At 41.4% G+C, this 26,651-nt stretch overlaps 2 protein-coding genes across 6 annotated transcripts in view; one reads left to right on the top strand and one right to left on the bottom strand.

Annotated features, from left to right (window-relative positions):
• The window catches only part of Cdi (serine/threonine kinase), a 79,436-nt gene extending 70,271 nt beyond the window's left edge, over positions 1–9,165 (top strand). For 3 of the 4 annotated variants that reach the window (XM_078193851.1, XM_078193854.1, XM_078193853.1), the window contains exons 5-6: positions 1,084–1,617; positions 3,711–9,165. In XM_078193851.1, coding sequence (XP_078049977.1) covers positions 1,084–1,617; positions 3,711–4,226 — 1,050 coding nt within the window. In that variant the 3' untranslated portion in view covers positions 4,227–9,165. The remainder of the gene's footprint in view (positions 1–1,083; positions 1,618–3,710) is intronic. The other variant, XR_013495071.1, reaches the window with a different exon arrangement.
• A 790-nt stretch (positions 9,166–9,955) lies between these two features.
• Positions 9,956–26,651, bottom strand: part of LOC144476711 (uncharacterized) — a 48,280-nt gene continuing 31,584 nt past the window's right edge. For both annotated transcript variants that reach the window (XM_078193849.1, XM_078193850.1), the window contains 6 exons: positions 20,900–21,146; positions 19,943–20,142; positions 19,061–19,264; positions 15,846–16,073; positions 14,012–14,472; positions 9,956–13,484 (listed from right to left, as the gene is read on the bottom strand). In XM_078193849.1, coding sequence (XP_078049975.1) covers positions 11,718–13,484; positions 14,012–14,472; positions 15,846–16,073; positions 19,061–19,264; positions 19,943–20,142; positions 20,900–21,146 — 3,107 coding nt within the window. In that variant the 3' untranslated portion in view covers positions 9,956–11,717. The remainder of the gene's footprint in view (positions 13,485–14,011; positions 14,473–15,845; positions 16,074–19,060; positions 19,265–19,942; positions 20,143–20,899; positions 21,147–26,651) is intronic.

Raw genomic sequence — 26,651 nt, 5'->3', positions numbered from 1 at the left:
ACGCGTCTCGTTCGCTGACAGGTACCGTTCGTTAGGCCTGTCAACTCTATTCAATCAAATGCTACATGTATGTATATGTGTACGTGTGCAGCGTATCCATTTCACTGGATTAGTTACTTAACACCGTTATGGCAGCACGGTAGTCAAAGTAATAATATTCGGTATGCGTCGTAACGACGGAGAGATTTCTCGTTATCGATGGACAGAATACGAGAAGGGTACGAAGATGTTATGGATGTCGAGTTAAGGGAACGTCGATGAACTAGAAATAACAGGGGGTGGGACATGGGGAGGGGGGTAATTATTGTAACAGGGAATTGGGGAATGATGGTCGAGAATCAAATTTTATTTGATGAATTTTTATTCGAAAGATTACTGGAGTAAAATTGTGTTGGGCTAATTTATTCAATTATTGCTTTCATAGAATTGTTTCGGATGGATTTATTCAATTATTGTTTCAATAGAATTGTTTTGGACATATTTATTCAATTGTTGTTTCAATAGAATTTTTTTGGACGGATTTATTCAATTATTGTTTCAATACAATTGAATTTGAAGAATTTATTCAAATACTATTCGAGTAGAACTGTATTCAAAATATTACTTAAATAGTATAGTATGTATTCTGAGAACATATTCAAGTATTATTCGGACAAGAATAAGTCCTCTAAATTCATTAAAATATTGCTCAAAATATCGTACTATTTTCAGGACTTATTCAACTATAATTCGAATAAAATTGAGTTCACAGAATTGATTCAAAGATTGCTCAAATAAAACAATAGTCTCAGAACAAATTCATCTGCAATTTGAATAAAACTGAGTACTCTGAATCCATTCCGATATTGCTCAAAATATAGTACTATTTTCATAACTTATTCAACTATTATTCGAACAAAGTTGAGTCCTCAAGAATTGATTCAAATATTGTTCAAATAAAATAACATTCTCAGAATCTACTCAAACATTCAACTACTCTCTTCCTCACCCATCATCCACCACAATACCCTCCGCCTAACCCCTAAAAACTCAACCAACCCCTCACCGCCAAACAAAGCCATATAAAACCCCATATAATTCCAGTACGAGCCAAAATCGCGGCCGACGTTCCCGGAGATCACGACCCGTCTGGACAGCATAATCGCGAACGGCGAGGAAGAATCGAAGAGCAGCATCGGCAAGTGTCCATCGGTGGACCCATCCCTGATGTCGTCGATGGACGAGATCACGCGGGAGGGCCGGCCAGCGAAACGGAGAACCGCTCGTTTGCGTAGCCAGTCGGCGGACGCGCGCGGCTGCGACACCGCGACACCGTCGGACAAAGCCAGATGCCATTCGGCGCGGCGGGTCGCCGAGCTGGCGAGCCGAAGGGACCCGCACTACAAGCCGATGACCGCGAACCCGTTCCACGCGCTCGGCGGCGTTAAGAAGATCCTCGGCGACCTGTTCTCCAGCTGCCTGGAGCTGCCCTCCTTGGAGGACGTCCGGCCCGGCGTGACCGATGCTATCGGCAAGTTCAAGCCCGCTCAGAACGACAGTATCGCGAAGATCTTGGAGAGGAAGAAGCCGAACTCGGAGCCGAGCAGTCCGACAGCCAGGAAGAAGTGGGAGAGAAAGGTAAGAGCGAATATTTCCTTATTTCGTTTCAAATCGTTGCGATCGATTCCGTTGAAGTAGAAATCATCTTGGGATTTGAAGAACGCTGCTGAATGGAAACGAAAGCGATCGTTGGCCGCCAGGGAGCGTAGTTTTTATCTTGGTAACGCGAGACGGGGTCGAGCTGATGCTCGTAAAAGCTGCTTTGCGTGTTTATTATTGCTGTCGATCAGATAAATGTCTGTCGGTTATGATGCACTGCTGTTTCATATTACATACGAAATATTATTATTGCTGGAATTTTTAAGAGGGTGGCTATAGTCTTCGAAAAGGGGTAGTGATGGATATTAACATTTGGTGATTTTTATATCAATGAAATATAACATAAAATTAATATTTTTGTTACCTAGCGTAAACCACTTTGTTCTGGGACGTTTTACGTGTCAATTCAGCCACCCTGTACATAACTATATACAGCTATATTCCGTATATATTTACAAAAAAAATCTAAGATTCTAAATTCTATGCATTACACATATAGTATAATATAACAATAGCAGAATATAAAAATAGTAGTAATGCTTTCGCTAACATTATTAAAAAAGAAATACATTTCTAATTTTTGTTTGACAAGAGAGACATAAATAATATTAATTTTAATAAAATTTAATATTAATTTAAAATTATTAAGAGAGAAAGAATTAATTTTGCCCAAATATTCTATATCACAGCGCTCCAATAATAATATAAAACAGCAATTAGTTCTCGGGGGTACACTCGCCAATATACTTTTAAAAATGACCGCCATGCAGCAGCGTTCTCTTGGTCATCGTCCCCCGCAGACTCCCCCTTCCCCAAAATCGCCACGATTCGCCAGCAAAACGCAGGCGTCCGCTGTTTCCGTCTCGCAGAACGGTGTTGTACCGTTCGTAGCTGCCGAAAGCGACCGTTCGAGAACCAGACCATAACCTCTTATTGTCCACCGCGGCGAACGGTTCGAAGACCCCATGAAAAACCATCCAACCAACCATGAGAGAACTCGTCTCTCCTAGGATCATCCTAGAGACTCGACTCTCCAAGGATCATCCTAGAGATTCATTTCTCGAAGGATCATCTTAGGGACTCATCTCTCCAAGGATCATCCTAGGGACTTCTAGAATCCTGCTATAGGCTTTCTAAGAACGTCTCTCGAACGTCTCGCGAACGGCGCCCTTGAACGCTACGCGATCGCGAGCCCTCGACCTACCTCTAACCAAGATGCCAGCTGGCGTGAGGTAACAGTGGGACTATTGCCCGGTTCACGGTCAAGGAAGTGACCTCGGGCAAGCTAATGCCGGCCCGGGAGCGTGGCAAGACGGGTTGCATAACGGGAGAGTCGATAAAACGTGGAGCGTAGAGAGTAGCCGGGGGCAGCCTCTCTACAGTGTCTGTTCGACGATTTCGAGACAGTCATTGGTCCGTAGGTAGCCCAAGACTTCCCCGGCCAATGGCCGACCTCGCTATTCCATTGAAACGACCTCATTCGTAGTTTCATAACCTCAGTCATTGGTATAAAACCATTTAAAATAATGCTAAAAGTATTGTCAGACAGTCGTAGATTCATCCGTCAGTAAAAATACCACACGTGTCACTGAAGCAATATAGAAGGTGTTCGGATACTGGAACACAGTTACAGTATCGGATCAGATACATCACTGACTTGTACAATAAGCAGCTTTGTCTGTGGCTCGCCCTAGATATTTACCGGCTGCGTAAACGATGGAGGAGCGGAGGAATGGAAAGGGCGCGATGATGACTCATCGTCGGTGAGGTTATCTAGCAGGCCCTGTTTAGAGGCGGTGCTACCGTGTGGACGGTTAAGGACGGTATATATACGGATCGGTGACGGATCGCAGGTAGTCGCGGGAGAAGTGTTGACCCATTAGCCATCTGCTGGCGAGCACTAGAAGCTATCCAATGATGATGATGAAAAAGAGAGAGAGAGAGAGAGTACAGATCTTAGAGGTTAGGATAACCGAGGTCCAACAGTAGTCTTAGAACCCCAGCCCCACCACTAATCGAAGGACATGATTTTCGAGATTAAAAAGTATAATGCGTGTTTGTCATGTTTCCAGGTAGCGACGAAAGTTGGCGCAGCTAGCTTGTTCACGCATCCTCTTTTCCGGGATGGCTGGGAGCCTAGAAGACGAGGCAGCTGCGAGTCTGGCTTCTGGAGCTGCGTTGGAGAGGATCTCAGTCCTGAGCCGCCTAATCGACGCCATACTTCGACCCTGAGCAGCTCGGCTGCTAGTAGTCTGTTCCTATTGGACGACCACCGCACCAGCTCCATCTACACGGACTCCTCCGAGGACATCGCCAGCCTGGGAGGTGGCGACTCCTACTGGGAGGATCGGCTAAGTGGCATAGGGTCCTCCAACAAGACCATCTCGAAGATCGTCGAGTACTTCGAGAGAAAACAGGCCGGCAGTCTAAGACTCGTGGACCAGGAGGCAGGCTCCAGCAGCCGGCTAGCCCTCCTAAGGGCCAGCTTGGAGGGCCACGGGCCTCTGTGCAGCATCTCCGCCGCCCAAAGGCTGGTCGTCTGCGAGGGAGCCGTGCGCAGCAAGCTGCCGCTGTTCGACAAAAAGTGATACGCGACCCGCGGGATCTGTTCCTTGGGACTTTGCGTCTCCCACGCGGAGATACGCGAACTATAGCAAACGGGGGCGACCCGCGTCGGGCACACGAGACAGGGGGGTGTGTGGCGCAGCTGCGCCAAGGAACGCCGTGTCGGGCGAGCCGGCAGACCGGGACCGACTAAAAGTAACTGGTAAACCGAGAACCATGGCGACCGCGACGGACTTGTTAGGTTAGGGGATGTGGACCAGGAAGTGCTTTAGGTTAGGACTGACAGGGGGAGGAATAGAGACTTTGTCTGACTATACTCAATTTTGATTGTAACGACGGTTTTATTATTTTAAAGTCAGCGTTAATACTTTGGAATTTATTTGGATATAGCCTTGTTTTCGGTGTTATATTTTAAATTATATTTCATTCTTGCTCCTCTTGTAGAGCAGAATTAACGTATGAGTTAGGTTAATACAGGGGCAGTGTATTTTTGGAGACTGATGCCAGACTGCAACCAACTTCAGCGCAGTCAAGCGCCCTCTGTCTCTACCACCTGCGGTTAATTTCGAGCCACATTACAGCGAATTGCGATTATATTTTGACCTAGTCGATCAATATCGACAGAAAGGATTTAAGTTATTTGATTCATTTTATGAGGCGACAATCTATCGCTCCTATCAGCTTAGAATTCAGTTCTTCTCAGCGACTCCAATCGTAGCCAACTTCAAGTGACGATCCTAAAATGGCGACACTTCCAGGTGCATATCCCCTAAACAGTCTAGGGTCCGGCGCGGTCGTGGTCAGCCACGAATTCAGCAGACGCTTCTCTCTAAAATCTAGTAACCTGACTGTGATGTTTTTTGATAATCTACATACATTATTGATCCGTACGACGTTAAGTGTCGGTGAAGCCGTCGGCGGAGGATAGTATGTCGGTCCCTCGGGTGCTGCGCAGCACGCCTGGACGCCGCGACAGCGGATCTCGGGCGGGTTGATCACCACATCTGGCGGCGGGGCTCCGCTTTGCCAGCGCGACGCGTCGGTAAAGAAGTATTTTCCACGGTAAAAGGAGGGAAAGGTATCGACGAAAGCAATACAAAATTGATTTCACTGCGGCAACCGGATGCCGGTAGAAGAGAAGGGACAAAACATACGCTGCTCACATTGTTCTTACCTTTTTCGCAGTGCCTCGCAGTTCCTAGTTAGCCACCTCCGTCCTATAATCCACGTCGACCGAGCCCGGCGACCGCCGCGAATCGAGAGGACACGCGAGTCGAGATGGACTAAAAAAATAATTGCCCTGAAAAAATAGCTCCTTGCCTTATTTCGTCCCTTGAGACCCCGTCGTTAGAGGAACATGTTTCGCTGGGTCCGTAATCAGACACAGGACCATGGTGACCACGTGCAGGAGAAAATGGCAAATCTTCTAACGGAGCCGTTTGTTCGCTCTTTTATTTATTTGAACAAAGGCGAATGCGAGGCACCAGGTCTGTGCGATCGACGCGCTATCACGCGGCCGGACATTCATAGTAGAAAATACTGTGCCTTATTGCAGAAACGCGTGTCTCACCCTACGGTGTTACCTTCCGTCGATTCCCCACGAACACCTGGACGTCGTCAGTCCATGCAATACCCGGACAAGGAGTTTGGTTTTTAGCTATGAATGTTCAGCCTAACGGGGGAATCCCCCCGGGCGCCATCTTGCGCAATGTTATACCGCGCCCTCTGACCCGCATTCGGCCAACCAGTTGCCATGTTTGGAAACGTTTCTACACTTTAGGTAGCTAAGACTCGACTGATTGAAAGCGGTGGACCGCGGATCCGTGGCGTCGTTTCATTAAAAACGATTTTTTTTTTGGATTAGAAAAGGGGATCACGTGGTCTAGGGGACCCTTTTAATTAAAATCGAATTTTTCTTGGATTGGAAAAGGGGAACACGAGGTCTAGGGATCCGCAGTCCGCCGACCTCGTGGCGGCTCATCGCGTAGAATTAATTATCGAAAGGGTTGATTCTTACTGAATCGAACCCCAGGGTTAGAGGATAAAAGATACCCGCGAGTAACCGTACTGCCGTCTTCTTTTGTATCACACACGACCGTGTTAAGATCCGCGCGGTGATTCGCGAGGAATCGCCCAGGGCCTACGCTGTGCTTCGACGAAGATAGATAGGGCGTTATACTTCCGATCGAGCGATATGGATACTTCCGTAGCGTCGCGGGGGATGGTGCCCGCGGCGCCGTAGTTTAGCCACTCAGGATGCGAGGAAGCAGAGCATAGTATATTTTGTTGACAGAGATGGCACACCGTCGTGTCCTGAATATTTTTGTTGACGTGAGACCGCGAGCATGGGATTGAAAGGGATCGTGTGACAGATAAAGAGAAAGAGAGAGAGAGAATGGGTGAAGGGTGCGACTAATTAAAACCAGAACGAAAGAATACGAGAGAGCAAATGAAACTGATCTAGTCAGTGTATTATCGTGGCGGCCTTATCTTTTGTATGTCGTAGCGCTAATAACTTAAGTGTTCCATGAGAAATACGAACGAAGCACGCAAATGAGAGAGAGAGAGAGAGGCGAAGACTCAGAAATGTTGTTTCTGTAGCGAAAGGAGAGCGGAATGTACATGGTAATTTAGAACGAGTGCGTGAGTTTGTGAGTTTCAATTTGTACGACGAAGAGACACGCGTGTGTCCCTTGGCTGCTTGAGGTCTATTGAAGGTTATGTCTAATACAGTGTTTCCCAAAAGGCACTAGCAATCGGGAAATGAAGAGTTGATTTCAAGAGACTTCTTTCTTTACAAAAATATTCGAAGTGTTGTCGATAATTCGTTATATTTTTGGTAAAAGAAAAAGTTACTTTAAATAACTCAACTATTTCACATTTACGATCTGTCGGACATTTTTGGGACACCGTGCTGCCATCTGCCGCTATTTTTCTAGAACATAATTGCAACATGGCGTCCATGCCTTGTTCTTTTATTGCTTCGACGCACTTCACAATTTTTACAGGCTTTTAATCGTCTCCATTTTATTTTTTACAATATCTCTATGAATGCTAAATAATTCTACGGACTTTACAAATTTTATAAACAAGAGTTTCCAGCTTCTTAAAAATTCAGATCAAGTCTTACTACATCTTCTAGATTTTTACATAGTTTATGACATTTTCCCTAGCTTCTTCTATACTCTATGGACAATTGACCTCGAGTTACCAAGCAGAATAAGTGCAAAGTAAAAGCAACATGGCGACAGCACAGGGGACACATTGCTTTCTAGTTGCGCGGTATAGCCTCGGCACGGTATTCTCGAGGCAGCTGGTGACACGAGCACCAAAATCGTCTTCCTGACTCCCAGTTTCATTTAATTTCTTCTTGGTTCATTAAGGAGAGCAACTTCGGTTGCCTTAAGTCCGATAATAAAGCGCCCTCTTGCCCTAAACTTCACACTACACTGCAGAGGGCGCAGCGATAGGGGTTTACACAGGTTAGAAAATGCAAAATGTTTTCGTTCAACCGCCGACAGAATACCGTACGTGGCGAAAGATGATGAGGACGCTTTAGGTAGCTACCACTTGGCCGGTCAGCGCGAATCGTTTTCGTCGACCCGGCTGCCAGGACGAGTCGAACCAAATTTCTACTAGAATAATAGGCCACTTTACCTTTTTACTTGTCAGAGTTCGTTCACGGGTTCTACTTGATAAGACTGCGTGTTTGTTAAATATGTATGTAAGTAGTAAGTCCCCCCATACAGCTGTGTCTCCCGCGTTGACCCTCCCCTTGGCAACGAAAGTGGACAATTAGGGAAGAGGAGGTTCGAATAATCGTGTCCACTCTTCCCAAATTGTCCATTCTTGTTCCAAACCCGGGGGACAATGCGGGGGAAGCGACTGTAGTTCGCAGTCCCTTCTTCCTTGCCTAACGGAATGCACCGTCGACCAGAACCCAACGTGTTAACCCTTTTTGTTTCGCTCTAGTCGAGTTGATGCACTGGTACGTTGATCGAGGTTAGTCCACGTAAACGGCGAGGTTATGTTCTTCGATCGGCTCGGTTTCAAGTGTCGCCCATAACCTAGTGATAGCTGGGTCAATGGCTACCCATTTGGGCTATTTAACACATCGACTGTCACGTTGTAAAAAAGTCACCATAACATAGTACAGTATAGTTAACTCTGGAACTATCTAACCAATCGAAATGGTTAATTCCAGATTTTTTCTTCTATAACTTCTGATTCTGTAAAAATGTTTATATTGGTCACTTTTATACGGACTTCTTTATTGAAGCACATATTGTATTAAAAATCGTAGGATGTTTAAATAAGTCCGATCTTGCCGTTGTTATAAAAATAGTATACTTATGAGGTCATGAGAGACCTTACGGTATCTTTAGAGACTTAAGTCTTCTGCTAGACTCTAACGTAGCAGTCGATGTGTTAAGAGCTTCGACTACTTGTTTTATAAACAAATACGTAAACCACCGGTGAAAGTTTAACCCAGTACCCGCCTTTTTTACAACACGATTTATATTAAAATTTTTAATATCAGATATTTTTCATATCTGCAATAATTCATTTGACTAATGTCCTAAAAATGGAACAGTCAATATTTTAAAAATTTCAAAATAGATAATAATAATATAAATTCGATAAATTTATTTTAAGCAAGCTTTAGAGTTTTCTATAATTTCTGTGACGTTTGAATCATGGCGGGTAGTGGGTTGACGACATGAGCGCCGCACGTAACCTCGAACGGTCTTTCCGAAAAGCTAGCGCAGGTTTTTGTATTTACTGTACAGTCGCGACAAGGTAATAGAATATAAGTCCCAGTGAGTTCGACGACGCGATTTCTCTGCACAGTCTTCCCGAGGAAATACACTACGAGCAGTACAATGACGATTTCAGTTGTGGGCCGCCCCTTCCACGTGGCGCCCTCTACCCTTGCATCGAGTCGACGCGTCAATCGGTACCTGAAGAAACCTAGAAGCAAGGACTGCGAATGGGTTTTATTTTTAATAGTCGCGGACATATCAGGAGTGGGCATATCCTGACGGAGTTTGTTGCTCGCGTTAGAGTGGCTGAATAAAATGAGAAACCGAGAGACTGTGTATAAGTGCGTGAGAAATAAAAATGGCGGGAATGTATAGTATGTTGCGTGCAAGTGAGTGTGACGATTGGATGAGTGTAGATCGGACTCGTGAGACCGTGAAGGCGCATTTTTCTTCTTAAAAGAGGGTTATTTATTTTAAGTAAAAAATAGTTATATCGAGTAGGTTACACATTTAGAGAATCCACTTTGAATCGTCTCTTCCAATAACATCTTTTTCCGCGTGGCCAGCGCATCGATGGCCAAAAATTACCCGAACTGTACATATTTATTACGGGGAAAAGAAAAATGAACGGAGGATGCTAACGGAATACTGTTTTACGGGCGTCGTTCTATATACAGTGGAACAAGGGGGTTGTCTTCGCTCCTATGTATCGTCCGTTTCCCACGTAAAATAACAAACGGAGAGACAAAAGAGTAAGAGAGGGAGAGAGGGGGGGGGTGTACAGACGACGATGGTACTGAGGATAATAACAATTCTAATTGCTAAGAATTAATATAACGAACGAGAAGAGAAAAGATTTCAGCGAAGCTATATATTATATTATATATTATAAATATATTATATATATATATATATTGTAAAAAAATTCCTATATACAAAAATAAAGTTAAGGCTCCAATTTTTACCAAACATCCTTACCGGATTCTTCGATAATGCCACTCAACGCCCTCCCACGTGAAGAGTCACTATTACGTAGAGCAGAACCTGGACCATCCGAACCTTAAGGCAACCCACATGTAAAGACCACTTACCGTGTAAATCAATATTTACTCTGGCACTGTAACCAACTATACCGTTATCCAAACGTGTCGCCATGTTTGAACTCGGATTATCGAGGTTCTACTAAAATTTACTAACAACCAGGGACAATGATCTATAGCACATTTTGGTTAAATTGCGTCGATGTACATAACCTTAACCCTTTCGCTACTACGGGCCACTATAGTGGCCTTTCATAAGATGTCACTGAGGTACTACGGACCACTATAGTGGCTCTGCGCAAGATGTCACTGAGGTACTACGGGCCACTTTAGTGGCTCTCCGCCAGATGCCAATGATTTATTGCGTCCAACCGTTTTACGCAAGTTTCTGACTCTGGGCATACACTGATAATGTTTTTTGCATCATTTACTGCTAACAACTGAATAAACAAACTGCTTAGCAATCGATGTACCTCGGCAATCAGTCTCAGCAGCATGGGTTCTCCGCCGCGGCATTCTCGCTGACGATCGGCGTTGCGTGGCGTGCAGTGATGTCGCGGCGCTCCGTTCAGCAGAAGTACCGCGGCGGAGAACCCGCCCGTAGCGAAAGGGTTAAAGCAATAGTTACTATTGGTTATTTTTGGATGGAAGATAAAATACTGTGTTGGAAGGTAGCAATATTAGAAATTTGTTAAAATTTATAACAATTGGATATGAGGATATCTGAGGTTATTTCAAGCAACATTTTTTCTTTGCAAATTTTTTTTTGTGGCGTTGGTAATGAGTTATTAACGAAAAACAGTGGCCAATGAGAGCCAAACGCGTGACTGAAGCGCAGTGGCGCTGATTGGCTAGGCCTCCTAACATCAGCGATGGTCGCCTCTTATTGGTCAGTGTTTTTGTTAATAACTCGTTAACGACGCTTCGGAGAAAATTTTTGTAAAGGAAAAAGTTACTTCAAATGACCTGGGGAACTCATTACTCGACTGTGAATGATTTTTGGGACATTAAAAATAATTTTGCGGTAAGATATTTAGGTTAGGTGATGACAGAGGCGATAAGGACCTAACCAATTCACCTAAATGTGCTTTGGACCACTGCACCCTGTTGCCATTCAATTACACGTTGCCACGAACCACAGTATAGAGGACATCTTTAATTAACAAAATACAAATTGTTAGTCAAGAAAGCATCGTTGTTGATCAACCACACGAACAATCATAGTCCACAACACTAAACACTTTCGAAATGCAACAACATTTTCGAACGAATCTTTAAACAGCAATAAATAGAAAAACCGCATTGAAATCGAAGAGAACTTGCGAGAGTACTGGTCGGTCCTCGGAAGACGGTGCCTGGGTCGCATTTGACCCTTCTATGGTTCATCAAGCTTTTCGGTTTCCAACAATGGTCTCTAACGATCATTGCAAGACGTCCAAACACAATTTAATAAATAATTTTAAAAATGAGTCAGTATCGTCTAGACCATTCCAGTGGCGTCTTCCGAGGGCCGAGTGGATACCAAGCAAGGTCGCAGAGTCGTCCCGCCCAGGTCAACAGCACGGTGGCGCTGCGGTCAACGAAGTTCCATTTCGTCGCAAAGAGCGGACACAATTCCAGCACTCCCGACTTCAAAACCACGAACACAGAATTCGAAACTTCAACAAGGGATTCAACGAACAGGTTCCAGATATTGAGGATGGTAGGAGCCTCAAGGCTCCCACTCGACGGAGTAGCGCGGCCTGCCGAAGTCCTCCTCTGGGATCAGAGGTATGTACCTAGTCCTGGGGTCCTTCTTTCTCTCGTAGGCGTAGGGGAACACCATGCTCCTCCTGGTGGAGGCTTTAGCCTCAGTTTTAGGCTCTTGGGGCCTGGGGATCCTCTGAATGTTAGACTGTGGCGGTATGATGGTGCGAGGCTCAGCCGGGTCATTGGGGACCGTCGAGGACTCCTTGGCTTCGAGTTCAGTGAGAGGAATGTACTTGGGCTCCTTCTCAGCTTCACTTGACACGCTTTCGGACTCCTTAATAGGCTCAGAGACTTCAGGAACTGTCTCTACCTTGGTCAGGGTGCTCAATAGAGGGAGGTCGTTGGAGACGTTGCTGGAACTCTCAGTGGCATTCTTGACGTCAGCCATCGTGGGCATCCATTCAGACTTGAAGCTATTGTCCTCGGACTTGGAGCTACTGTCCCCAGACTTGAAGCTACTGCCAGAACTGTCATCAGAATCCATGGACCTGCTATAGGTAACATTCTCCCAGTTCATAGACCTGGACACATTAAATTCCCTGCGGGACTGAGCCAAGACCATGTTAAGGCTCGAAGAGGGACTAATAGGTGTCCATTGATCAGTCTCAGCCTTGATGTCCGTCGCATTCGAGCTTATCCTATCAGGATGGACCACTTCTACAACTGCTGGCACTTCTACGAACTCAGTCTCCAAGATCTTCCCAACAGAAGGCGATGGAGGAGACTCTGAGACAGGCTCCACCTTGCTGCTCTCGTTTTCCTGGTCCATCATCGCCTCTTCAGACTCCTTGCTCTCTTCAGAAGCGATGTCCCCAAGAGGAGGGAAGTACTTTGGCTCCTCGTAGCGCGACCCGGTCACGAAGCTGGGTGTATACTGGGAGATCAGAGGCAGGAGAGCCTGTCTGGCGTACCTCTCAGCCTGGGCTAGAATGCCAGCCAGCCTCTCCGGCAGGAACTGCACGGTGAAGGACCTCGTGGTAGACGACGAGGTCTCTTGTATCTCATCCTTCTGCTGCTCCCGGGTATGGACGTCGTTCCTGCTGTTCTGCCTCGCTGACCGCGGCCTTAAAATAGGCTCTGTGATCTCTGGCAGCTTCAGGGACCTGCCGGTGTCCTTCTTGCTCACCCTGAGCACCGGCTCCCGGATCTCCGGCAAAAACTCTGTCGAGGAGTCCAGCGAAGAGGAGTCGGATGACGTTGCCCTCTGGAAGAAGTTAGGTCCAGAAAACCCTCTTCCTCGCTCAGAGTCAGAGTTTTCTAATGAATTTGAATCTCCGTCGCTGGATATGTCAGCAATGTTCCAAGGATTCGCGCTGCGACGGTTCGCTGGGTCCTCGAAGCTGTTCCCCTTGAAGGTCTCCTTCCTCTCCACTATCCTGATGTTCTGGTCCTTGGTAAAAGGACCCAAGCCTTTCGCTGATGACGTTCTCTCTTTCGACAGCGCCTCCACAGGCTCGTAGTTCTGCTCCTTCGTGAACGGACCGATTCCTCTGCCTTGCTGCTCCTGGAGGAGCCGCTCCAGGATAGGGGATGTCGTGTTCTCTGGCTCTGTGGGGACGTTGCACTCTCCAGGGAACAGAGGCAAGAATACAGGCTTGCCAGATTCTAGGCTCAAACCTTTTCTGCAGATTGATAATGTTTTTCCGAAGCTGTCGATGATGGCCACCTTATCGATGCTCCAGGACACCAGGCCGGAAGAGATCCAGCCGCTGTAGGCTGTGTACTTGATCTGGGAAGTAGGAAAACTATGGTTATTGCTTCCTATCTAAGTGGAAGGACTTAGTCGCTGAAGATAAGACTAGTCTACCAAGTACTTGGCATGTTATTAAGACTCTCAAGACATGGAGAACCTTATAGTGAGCTTGACATAACCTAGACTGATTAGGTGAATAAGAAGAACCCTTGGCTGTGGTAGCTACAACATGGACTTCCAGATGTGCCAATTGGTTTGGATCCAATAGGACCCAAGCTTATCTGTTTCATTGCTAGATAGAACTCATTAAATATTGTTCACAGTATACTCTGGTCCGTACGATACTGCTATAGTCTAGTAAGGTTAATATATTTTAATTTTGCTCTCAGGTGTGCAAAGATGGCTGTCAATCTAAAAGAAGATGGCGCTGTTCAATGTGGCAGTAGAAACAACAATGGCTACCTAACCTCTAAATGGAAGATTCTGAAATACTTCCAGTAACGTTCTCAAAAATTTTATTACATTGAAATCATTTATTATTAAATATTTTAGAAGTCTCTTACTTCAATGGCCTCCAGAGTGGAGATAGCAGGATGGGGCACGACGATCTTCTGCAGAACAGCTCCAACCATAAGCTCCTCGTCGTTCCTAGTCATGGCGAAGCTGTCGTTGAAGGACCCATCGCCAACCATGGTGACCTGCAGCTTGCCGTAGGTTCTGGTTGGTCGCTCGCTATGGCTGTTGTAGACTTTGACTTGGTATTGATGCGCGCAGAACGGTTCCTCTTCTCTAGTGACAAGATAGAGCTGCCCTCTGGCGGGGGACTCGTTGCTGTAGTAGCCCATGTCGCCGCAGGGCCTGCCCGATCCGTTCATCCCGCAGGGGAAGCACTCGCCTTTGATCAGACCGTCGTAGCCGCGCTCGCAGGAGAACGCTGGGAATCGACACTTTGGGCTGACGGAGTCGGTGAACAGCTTGTAGGCCCTTCTGTGGTTGCAGAGGGATCTACCTTCTACCGCGCTCGCTGGAACCGAGATAAATTGCTGTTAAATATTGCTGAATACTGATAGTTATAGGTTATGTTGTTAGGTACTGATAGAACTAGGTTATGTTAGCTCTATTGAGTTCTGAGAATTCGTAGGAATTTCTCAATTAGGTGTACAAAGATGGATTCCAATTTAGCTGAAGGTGGCGCTATTGGATGTGGCAGCAGAAACAAGAAATGTATAGCTACCTAACCTCTAAATGGAGTCATATACGGGTCATTGATTATTAAATATTTTAGAGTTCCTGAATGTTGTCAATAGTGTGCTAAAGACTGTAGAACTATATTATATTATACTGTATTATTCTGTGTGTACTATATTATGTTGTACTTTAGTATACTGTATTATATTATTCTGTACTGTATTATACTGTTCTATATTGCTCCGTACTGTGTTATGCTGTTCTATACTGTACTGTATTATATTGTACTGTTCATTACAGTATACTACGTTATACTATAAATTACACTATACTATATCATACTGTACATCATACTCTACTGTAGCTAGGTTAACACAGTTCATTCTTGCTCTGATTATCATACAAACACGACTTCCAATTTAGGTGAACGTGACGCTGTTGAACGTGGTAGCAGAGACAACTACTCCACAAGTACCTAACCTCTAATTTTAATATTAAAAATTCTCACCCTGTTCTTAATAAAATAACATGGGCTAGGATTTACGCTAGGCTAGATTGAATTTTGCTATCTCTCGGCAGGACACACGGGTGACCCGCTTTCTTTTGGTCAAAGAATTCGATCCACGTTGCGGACAAGGTAACATTACCCCATGCCTGATAAACTTGCGGCAGGCTTTCTAATCCTTTGACTATATGGCTGTTGGTGTCGGAAATGAACGACGATAGTGAGACGAGAAGATAATACGTTCTATACAGGGTGTCCACGAAATAAGTGAACAAATTTCTCTATCTAATTCTGCACCCCCTAAGGGTGAGGTAAGGATATGTAACCGTAGTTTCAAAAATCCTTCATTTTTGTGATAAATACTGTTTTATTCGCAAGATTAACCCTTTGCCCTTACGGGCGCCGGAGTGGAACCATTTATATTTAATATTAAAAATCGAAGGCTCTGCTGCAGAGATAATGAAAATAAATTTTAAATTGTTCTAGAGAATTGTAAATTATTTAAAAAAATTATTAAAAATTACTTCTCTTATATATGGAGCACCCTGTATATTTTCTAATATGTTGTATTCAAAATTGGAAGTACTATAATAATAACTTCTGCACAGTCAGCAGGAACAGGTGCAAGATATTTATTTATTTAAATTCCATTCGTTTGTAACTTATTTAGTGAGGTTAATGTTAGAGTGAGGTTAAGTACTTACACCAGATGATATCGGACACAGCACCTAAGAACAGATTCGAGCACCCGGTTTGCATTCGACCGCCATTGGGGTAGAAATCTACGTCTCCCATAGGTTGCCATGAACCGAGACCACCTAATAATAATTGTTCGCCATTGCTATGTATCACGTCGACAAAATTGGCGTCTGATTCGTCGAGCCTGGCCCTCGGATCCTGTGACTCGAACAGGGGACCAGCTGGGTCCAGTCCTGCAAAATCAAATATTAATTTTATCAGGCAAATCTTATGGTATGTTAATGTAATTTATTTCTACCCCTTTGCTATTTACTTTTATTTATGTTAATGTAATTTATTTCTACCCCTTTGCTATTTACTTTTATTTATGTTAATGTAATTTATTTCTACCCCTTTGCTTTTAACTTTTATTTATATTACTCTAATTTATTTCCACCACATTGCTTTTTATTATTATTTATATTATTATAATTTATTTCAACCCCTTTGCTTTTTATTTTTATTTATATTACTATAATTTATTTCAACCCCTTTGTTTTTTATTTTTATACTCTATTTAAAAGCATTGAAATTTTTATGAGATTTAATATATTGCATATTAAGGACATAAGTTCCTAATACAAATTGTAATAAAAATTTATAAATAAAAAATAATAATCTCTCTGAATTTTTATTATATTTACTTCAACCGAGTCTATTTGTTACTAACAATTTCTCTAGCAGTCAATTTTCCTGATTTCTTCTTTATTAACATTTCTTTTTATTTTTGTATATTTTTAAATTTAAATAATAATTTAGCTCGTTCAATTAATAAAACAACAATATTTCCTACATTTTAATAACAGAATAAATGATTTCACTATCAAAGAAATTAATACTACTAATATTTAGTAGGTCACGCATAATTAAATCGTTTTTATTCGTGAAAGGGTTGAATGCTCGATCAGGCTAGCCGAGAGATTGCCACAGAACGTTAGTTTATGTTATTGGTGAAAGAGAATGTCCAAACATCTGTGAAAAATGAGAATTGATCAAGGCGAACCGGACGCCCGCGCGATCGCGCTCGCTTTTCTTTTTTCCCAGGCAACGTATACGAATGCGTCGATCCGCGCGCACAGCGCCAGTGAAAATAGCTCGTTTGTCGGTCTCGTGTACGCGCGCGCAGATATATGCCCGAGGACCATCGATGCGTGGCAAACGGAAAAAGTAGAAGTTTCCAAGCCACCGGTCGCTTGCACAATTTCGTTGCCAATAGCAAGATAGCACCTGCGCGTCAACGTACTTTGTGACGATATACCGCGTTGCGTTACTGCTGTGTGTGAAATTACGACACCAGCTCAGTTGTCACCTGAGCTGATTTCTGTAATTCGAACCTCGGAGTAGCTTGACAACTCTAGCACCAATGTATAGCTCGGATTCTGCCGAGTCAAACAAGTCCAAACACGATGGGAATCGGACTATGTTCAACAAAGATGTATTTACCGGGTGAGTCATAATTAGCATACCTCGGATAAGTCGATTTTGAAATTTTGAACTATCTTTTATGTATGAGAATGTTTATATACTCTTGAACATATGTCTGATATTTTTTTGCGAAAAAGAAACGATTTAGTAGTTATTTTTTAGTCACCCTGTAGATGGCTTGTTGATTCAAGTAGTCCGATTTATGCCGTGTTTGGGCTCGTTTCAATCAGGAGAATCTCAGCTATTCATTGATGCTATGCTTATGACAGTGAGATAAGAATTATAGTTTAAACATTTATAAACAATTTTCAAAAGTTTCTCTCAAGTAAATTTGCACTACGGTATATTTAAAATCTAGCATCTTTCTGTATCAAATATTATCTGACTCAAGATTAATAGTGAATTATTGATTATTATTATTAATATCAGTTAATGTTAATAGTTGCAAATAGAGAGAGTGGTTTCGAATAAAAACCGTAACTAATTGGTTTTGTGGAAGTCCTCGTTACGATTCCCGGTGAACGTGTCCGGCCGTGTGGCAACTCCCAACCTTTCCCAGCGCTCGTCGCGGTCCATTTGAATAATTAAGATACCGCGGAGGACTCGGACACGATTTACGACCTCTCCTTTCCGCGCAGACGATTAACCCCTTTAGTCATTGCTACCGCGCGATCGTTCGATATAATTTAAGGCAACCGCTGTTCCCACAACGTTGCAAAGACGAAATGAAATCGCCTCTTACTTTTACGAAGGACGACCGGGCTCTGCGCAGCCACGCTTTTGCAACTACGTTGGAAAAATTCTTTGTAGACGTTGATCAATCTCGATTGACATTATCGTACACACTTCGTGCATATTTACGTACAAACTTCGTGAATATTTATCGCGTTTCTTACAGATTTATCCTGTGTTTTGTGCAGGTACATTAACATACGAAAAACTAGGTTACGGATGAGAAATATTTCTTGACTTGTTTTTATTTGTTATAAACATGGAAATTTTTTGCGAGATAATTTCAGCTCACTAGGTCGTTTATTTATGGTTTTGTGATAGAAGTTAGAGAATGGAATCTTTTAGAGGAGACAGATCAAGGAATTATTAATGGGTGTTGATAGGTTAGGTTAAAATTACTAGATTTTTATTTCGCCTAAAATTACTAGATTTTATTTTTAGGCCGAGGAATATGTTAGTTATTTTAATTATTTAGATATGTTAAGTATTCTGCTTCAACGCAATATTTAATTAATAAATATTGATAGAATAATGCTTTGATTGGTGTGAAGATTTTTCTTTTGTATTAATGCAATATTTAATAAAAAATATTGATGTAACAATGCTTTGGTTAGGGGTGGAGATTTTTCTTGTTAGGGGATGCAGCATTCCCAATTTTTCTGGTTTAAAAAAATTAATTTTTGCAAATCGAAAAATTCTAAAAAATTCAGAGGCTTGCGTCCTATTAGGTAGAAGATTCCTGAATTTTTTCGTAATTCCTTTTCGAAAAAAGGAAAAATAAAAGAAGTAAAAATTTAAAAAAGTTAAAAAAAGGCAGGAAAAGGAAAAGTAAAAAGAAGAAAACCCGCCCTATAGTACTACCCCCATGTTAAGGGAAACTACCCCCATGATAGGAGCAACTACCTCTTAAACAAAATTAGCCCAGACGGTGTTCTTTTAATAACGTATTTTTCAAAAGCAAAATTAATTTGATACAGCATATTTCACCATCCAATCCGCTTATACCATTTAGTGGGCGTGTTACCTGTAATCCTAGACACATTGCCCAATTCAGCGCCAGCGAAGCCAGCCACGTGGGCACCGAGACTGAAACCGATCAGGTGGACCTTCTCCAAAGGCACGTTCAGGCTTCTAATTAGTTTCGCTAGCTGTCTGCCAACGAGCCGAGTGTTGGCAGCTGCTCTCACGTAGTTAGGAACTGCGCTTCCTGGGCCCCAATCGACGCACACTGGAAAAGAGTACATATAGCGTAATCAAACGTTTATGGCATTTTAACGCTTTATCCGTTTTTACACAATTTTTCAAAATCCAAGAAATCGTTTTGGCCAATAAAAATTATTTTATTATATTTTCATCGCTTAGAATCTTTTATAATAATTTAACAATTTCCCTTCTGTTGCAGTTTTTATAAAATTATGTATAATTATTATTATAGTATATTTATTTTAATACTGAGTTTATGAAATTATATTTAAACAAGTACAGGATTAGTCTGTAAAAATAATTATCCAAAATGGCTGATTATTTATTCCATAGACTTTATAAAAAAATTCTTTGAACAATTATTTTGTTATATAATAATAAATACCTTGACCTCTAGTTGACGTGGTATAGTATCTGCAATATTTCGGACAGAAATAGTAATCGAAAATTCCACTAAAAATTCGTCAGTAAAAAAGCATTTTAAATAAATACATTTTTATGAAGTGTCAGTTAATTATCTGAACACACTGTATATAAAATCATACCATACTATATATAATACTGTATATTATACTATTAGCAGCATAAACTATTGTCACATGATTAGACTATTCATACTATGGAGAAGAATTTAAGATTATGTCAAAGTTACGTTGACCTAACCTCACATTAATTCGCCGGAGTTTTAATATAGTTTACGCACCTATATTGCATTCGTGCACGGTCATCAGTGCGGACCTCATCTCGTACACCCAAACATGATCGCAGCTGGATCCGAATCCGTGAACGATCACCTTGGTTGGCAGATCCGGATCTATGGCACGGTGCGCTTTGTCGTTTATGTCATCGGCAGGAACCTCCATAGGAATCGATCTGGCCTTCCTGCTTCCGTACACTAGGAACCTAAGGCAGACGTTTGCAACATTTATTAAACATTTTATTAATTTTTTAGTTTTTATTATACTGTATTTAGTAACCTCAAAGCAAAAATGTATCACTATAGTAAATGTATCACTAAATGTATCACTTCATTATTTTCTTGTTGAATATATTTTATTTATTGAACAATAACTAAGTAATTTGACATTAAAAACTTATGGCACTTACTAAGCATTTTAGTCGAAAGTTTCATTACTATTGTAGTTTTTACACAAATATACTATAGTATGTGAATTGTATATTAATATTGTATTATATCAATGCATTATAATATTTCACTTATATTGTATTGTATTATAGGAATGCAGTGATGTTAGCACGATTATGCTATGTCGTATTATAGGAATGCATTATAGCGTATAATTTTATTCTGTATTATACGAATGCACTATAGAATTTGAAATTATATTATATTTTATAGTATATGAATTATATTATATTATACTGTACAAATATATTAATATGTATGAATTATATTGTATTATCTTGTGCAAATGTATTATATTGTAGTATATGAATTATACTATATTACGTTATCTATTGTATAAATATAGTATAGTATAAAAACTATATTATATTATACAGCAGAAATGTATTATAGTGTATGAATTATATTATATTATACAAATATATTATAGCACGTAACTTGTACCATACAACACGCATTATACTATACTATAATAAATTATATAATAGATAAAAAAATCTAGAGTATAGATACCTAGTGCCGACATCTTTGGGCGGCGATGGCAGCATCTCCAAGTAGCTGAAGGGCCCGGTGTCCTCGAAGCAGCCGACATCCTCGTAGCATACCTTCGAGACGTCCCTCTTCGTCCTGTGGTTCAGTATCTTGTGCAACCTCCATTCTTTCATCGACTCAACAACCGAACGAAAGATCAATGCATCGTTCTTCTCGTCTGCCGATTCGTCGAGAGGCGTCGGCCACTCCTGTGCCCACGCAGGATCCCCTAAAAAAATAGATGTGAAATATTAAACTATAGCATTCAGTAAACAATATTAGCGTTTATTTTAAAAAATACTAGAGCTTATTTTATTTTAAACAATACTAATGCTGATTTCATTTTAAACAAAACTAGTGCCTATTTTATTATAACAGCACAAGATCTGCCGAACATTGTTGCATTATTTTCAATTGATTGTAATTATTAAAAAAATATTATTAAAGATTATTTTATATATTTGTTAATTAGGGAATTCTTTAAGTTATTTCAAGTAACATTTTCCTTAGCGAAAATATTCTACGAGGCTTCGTTTACGAGTTATTAACAAAAAATGTTGACCAATTGGAAATACAGTACACCCGACGCTCCGCCCTTGTGACCACTACCGCTACGTCAGACGGTCAGCGCTACGCAGCAATGGTCATGAGGGCGGAGCGTCGGGCCTACTGTATTTCCAATTGGTCAACACTTTTCGTTAATAACTCGTGAACCGAGCCTCGTAAAACATTTTCGCTAAGGAAAAAGTTGCTGCAAATTGCATCCTGCATAAGATCCTTCTATTTATTATTACTTACTTTGCACTAAACTTATTATTACTATTATCATAAATTATTATTGTGATAAATAGACTGTAGATCTTCATACAAAGTGTATCCTACACAAAAATCGACTAAAAATCTGTCACCTTCCAATTAAATATTATAATTATTTACAACTAATTTCCCCATTTCTTTAAAGTCATCTAACGTCATCAGTTTCAGGTTTCGCTTACTAGCTATTACCATAACCTCAAATAATTCCCCGTATAATTACGGTAGTTTCCAGGCACCTATGCCACTTGACCGTTTCAAGCAACAAAAAAATGTATAGTCCAATTAATTATGCAGGACGCGCGAGAGTTGCTCCGCCGTTGAACAAACGAGAAGAGGATAAATTAGCAATAAACCGCGAAGAGGCTCGGCAGAGCCGCATTTAGAACTGGTTAGCTAGTTTCCCATCGCGCGCCAGCCATGGAGGACATGGACGACGATTATATCCGCGTACGTCCCATTATTTACGATAAGCAATAAACCGAGGCAATTCATCAGAGAACAGGCATAAATTATGGCAATAGCCTGTCGTCGGGCTGACAGGGTAATTCGTCATAGAACGGAGGATCCTTCGTAAAACGAACGGTAATCGAACTCTTTCTCTTGGATTGGTGTCAAGTCGACCCTCTGGAGAGGAAACAGGGGCCAGAAAATGCCTTCTGTTTGTTCAAAATTGGCGAACATGACGCAATTGTAGGTTATGGTTATATGAACTATATTATATTATACAGTAGCAATGTGTCATAGGATATGAATTACATTATATGATCTTGTACAAATATGTCATAATATATAAATTATATCATATTACGTTATACATATATTGTATAAATATAGTATAGCATAAGAACTATATTATATCATACTGCAGAAAGGTATTATAGTGTACGCATTATGTTATATCATCTTGAACAAATATGTTATAGTCAAGTCGACCCTGGAGAGGAAACAGAGCCCGGAAAATGCCTTCTGTTTGTTCAAAAAATGCCAACATAAATTGTAGGTGATGTCTAGGTTATGTTTTTTTTACATTATTAAGTTAATAAGTAGCTGTCCTATAACTTGGAGACAATATTGTGATTGTAATAGTGTAGTTAAGCTATTGGACTACAGAATGTTTATATGTGATTTTGCTGAAAATTGGTTAGGTTTATGGGGTTCACAGATGACATTCAAAGAGGTTAACTTTTATATTTGCTTGTAGGAGGTTACATTTTTGGCTAATAAATTGGTGGATTAGAAAATTGTATATATTCAGTTCTTAGTTATTTTTATAGAAAAATAAGGTATAGTTAATATAGACGTAAGCTATAGTATTTTAATGTCTGAAATAAGAAGTCTTAAAGATGGCTTAAAGATGGCTTAAGGACGTCTGAAACACGTCTTAAACACGTCCATTTTTGCGTTAGCCATTTAACCCTAAAATAGACGTTCTTAAGACGTCCAGTCCTTATATCAATTTAAATCATAGAAAAGGGAAATAAATTATTTTAAATTCAGAATTAAAACGGCTTCCACATGGCTTTAAATGATACAAAATAGAAATAAATTATTTTAAATTCGGAATTAAAATAGCTTCGACTGCAAAAGGTTAAAAAATTGTCTAAATTAAGGATGCTTCCTGCCAACTCTATAGCGATTCTAATTTTTCACAAGCACTTAAGTCAAAGTTTATAAGTCTTGAAAAGGGCCCAAAGGGTTATCACTTCGACTTCCACCGTTCCGAGTCTCCTTTGTGATTGCTGGTCGTGTCAGCACGCTTGGCGAACCAGATTGATGGATTCGCCTGAACTATCGGTAACGGTATTCCCAGCTCGTTGCGCTGTCATTAGCATAACGCCTGAATAACAATCTCGTGGAACGCGTGGCCATCTCGTTTCCGACCCAGCGTTCCTCCTGCGAACGGAAGACCGGCAGCTAGTAAAACACGAGCGGGGCTAGGCCGCCACCGTTTCTCACGGCACGACTTTGTCGCGACGAAACGGATGAGGCCGTATGCCTCTCTCGGACCAGAAAACCAACCATCGAAACGATCGTCGCCGACTGTCGTTCGGGTATCGGGGACATCGGAGGCAGTCCGGCGATCTCGGGCTGCCGGGCAGACAGAAGATAGTCGTGAGAAGGGAAAGTTAGGGGATCGATACGCGTCGATCAGCTCTTAGAAAATCCTGATGAGTCGCCTGGTCGCTCCGGGCGGCGCCGGCAACCTGGCAACCGCGAGACGGCCATGATTAAGACGACGATTGTGATTCGTGGACCAATCGGATATGATATAATATAATATAGTAATAATGTAATTAATAATAATAATAATAATAATAACAAATAACGTAATAGATAATATAATGTAATAAATAGTAATTGTCTTTTTTTCTCTAATTCTGACAGAGTTATAGAAGGTAGCGATTTACTTGCGAAATCAAAGCACTGACTTGGCTGCTAGCGTGTCATCAGCGTGACTGAAATACTTCGATGCAAGTGACTGGTTTCTTAATAGTAAATGCACCAATCATTCACAGTGACATGAGTTGCTTCACGACAATGACACGACTAAATTCATCTAGGCTTTTCACAATTTCGATTACAATTTACGAGTGATGTATTCGCTATGAAGAAACATGTAGATTTCTGGCCACTATAATAGGATATACCAGGCTTTAAAGCACATACTTCAAGCTTCAATTTAAGCTAAGTTTCATGAAAATCCACCCACAGGAACATATTTAAATATTTGCCCAAACTCCACCACTGAAATAATACTAACCCTAAAATGTAATATTAGATGACGAAAAAAAATTGGACACCACATTTATCTACCATATTTATGAAATAAAAAAAAACATTTTCAACTAAGTCATATCTCCTCCAATCATCTAAATTAATTTTTATTTAGCATTAATATCCACGGTCACTCTCTTCTGACTTGAACAATCTCCATCTTACAAGCACTCTATTATCTCCTACTTTTCTCTAGAAAAATTTCAATTCCACTAAAAACCTCCCATTATCGACAACTGTCTCGCAGGATTTAAATATTAGCCTAAAGAAGGCTCCCATAGAAAACTGTCATTTCCCATAAAGACTCGGTTCGCTCTGCTATTCCATACCGTTGGATCCACGGCACGTAATTTTCACGATCCTCTGGCCATCGAAAGAAGCGAGCGGTCTCTTTCGTAAGAGGCCGAAAGAAATGGCCAGAGAAAGGAAAGTAAAGTGGCACGCGATCGTCCCGATTTTCCCGATTGCCTGCCGATCGACTACTGGTCCCAATTAGGGGCAGGCGATCGTTGTTCAGACCGGCGCGGTTGTATAAACACACCGGAGTTTCCCTCCGTTTCTCGCGCGAGAACTCGTTCCCCCCTCGTAGCGACACCGCGTTCTTAGAGATAACGCCCGATTCCCTGACCCGTCGCGTTTTCTTTCCGGCGCATCGGATCTGGGTCGTAAGTTCAGGAGACGCGCGACTTCTCGACCCGCAATCTCCCGGCTACAGGTGTCGCCGATTTTCCTCGACAGCAGCTGTTACACTCGAGAGAATCGAGACTTCGCGTACACTGATCGATATTACAGATCGATGCTTTGATTGGTCCCCTTTTTTTCCTTCCTGAAACGGTTTCCGCATGGTTGCAATCGGACCGAAATGCATGGATGCTTCAGAATCGTTACATCTTCGACGAACTATAGTTCTGAGCCGGTCTGATAACGTTTCTGCAAGGCTTGTGGGATTGGTCGACTGTACTGGGTGGTCTCGTTGCATAATGAGCTTCATTGGAGATGCTATAGTAATGACTCTAGGGATACCTAACCTCTAAATATTGTAAATAGTATGGAGAAGACTATGGGACACTATATTGTAGTTTAGGGAGGTTAATATAGTTTATTATTGCCATAGTAACGACTCGATGGGTACCTAACCTCTAAATGCTATAAATAATATAGTGGAGACTATAGGGTACTATATTGTAGTTTAGGTAGGTTAATATAGTTTATTCTTGCTATATAGTATATTATTGCCATAGTAACGACTCGATGGGTACCTAACCTCTAAATGCTATAAATAATGTAGTGGAGACTATAGGGTACTATATTGTAGTTTAGGTAGGTTAATATAGTTTATTCTTGCTATAGTAACGACTCTAGGGGTACCTGACCTCTAAAAGCTGTAAATAATATGATGAAGACTATAGCACACTATATTATAGTTTAGGTTAGTTAATATAGTTTATTCTTGCTCTCATTATCATGCTAAGGCGAATCCTAAAGGTGAATTTTGTTGGATGCTGTTGGACATGGCAGCAAAAACTACTCTATAATTACCTAACCTATAGATTGGCAATAGTAAAATAACACCTGCGACGTTCTTTAAATAACGTTAATAACGTTCTTAAACATTGTGTCACTATGGCAAACATAGATAATATTACCTTTAAAATCTTAGGCACTTTTCGAACTTCTAAATGCTAACATTAGTATACTGAAGACTATAAAGACTACTGTACTTTAGCTAGGTCAACACAGTTCAAGCATGTACTTAACTGCTATGCAAATACGGCTCCCAATTTAGGTGAGCGTGGGTCAGGTGAAAGTGGTGAGAGACAACAGAAAGAACTGAAACCAGAATCAAGTCAATGTGTACCTAACCTCTAACAGGGGGACTAATAAAACTATGACTCTCTACAGTACACAATTTCTTCCGACTGTCAGATGTCTCTTTTTTACGCCCCCAAAAATTCTACGACGCTAAAGCATAGATACAATCATCCTTAAAACTTTGGATAATCGATAGTAATAAATAATATGCAAAAAAAAGTTAAATATTTAAATGATGGAATTAGAAAAAGGTTATGTCATTGCATTACATGTTGTCATTTTGGGAATTCTAGACAAATGCTTGACCAATTCTGTTAGATTTCGACATAGG

The sequence above is a fragment of the Augochlora pura genome, chromosome 11 (assembly GCF_028453695.1).
Source record: "Augochlora pura isolate Apur16 chromosome 11, APUR_v2.2.1, whole genome shotgun sequence".
NCBI lineage: Eukaryota > Metazoa > Arthropoda > Insecta > Hymenoptera > Halictidae > Augochlora > Augochlora pura.
The sequence above is the reverse complement of the archived record's forward strand: the minus strand, read 5'-3'. Positions and strand labels throughout refer to the sequence as shown.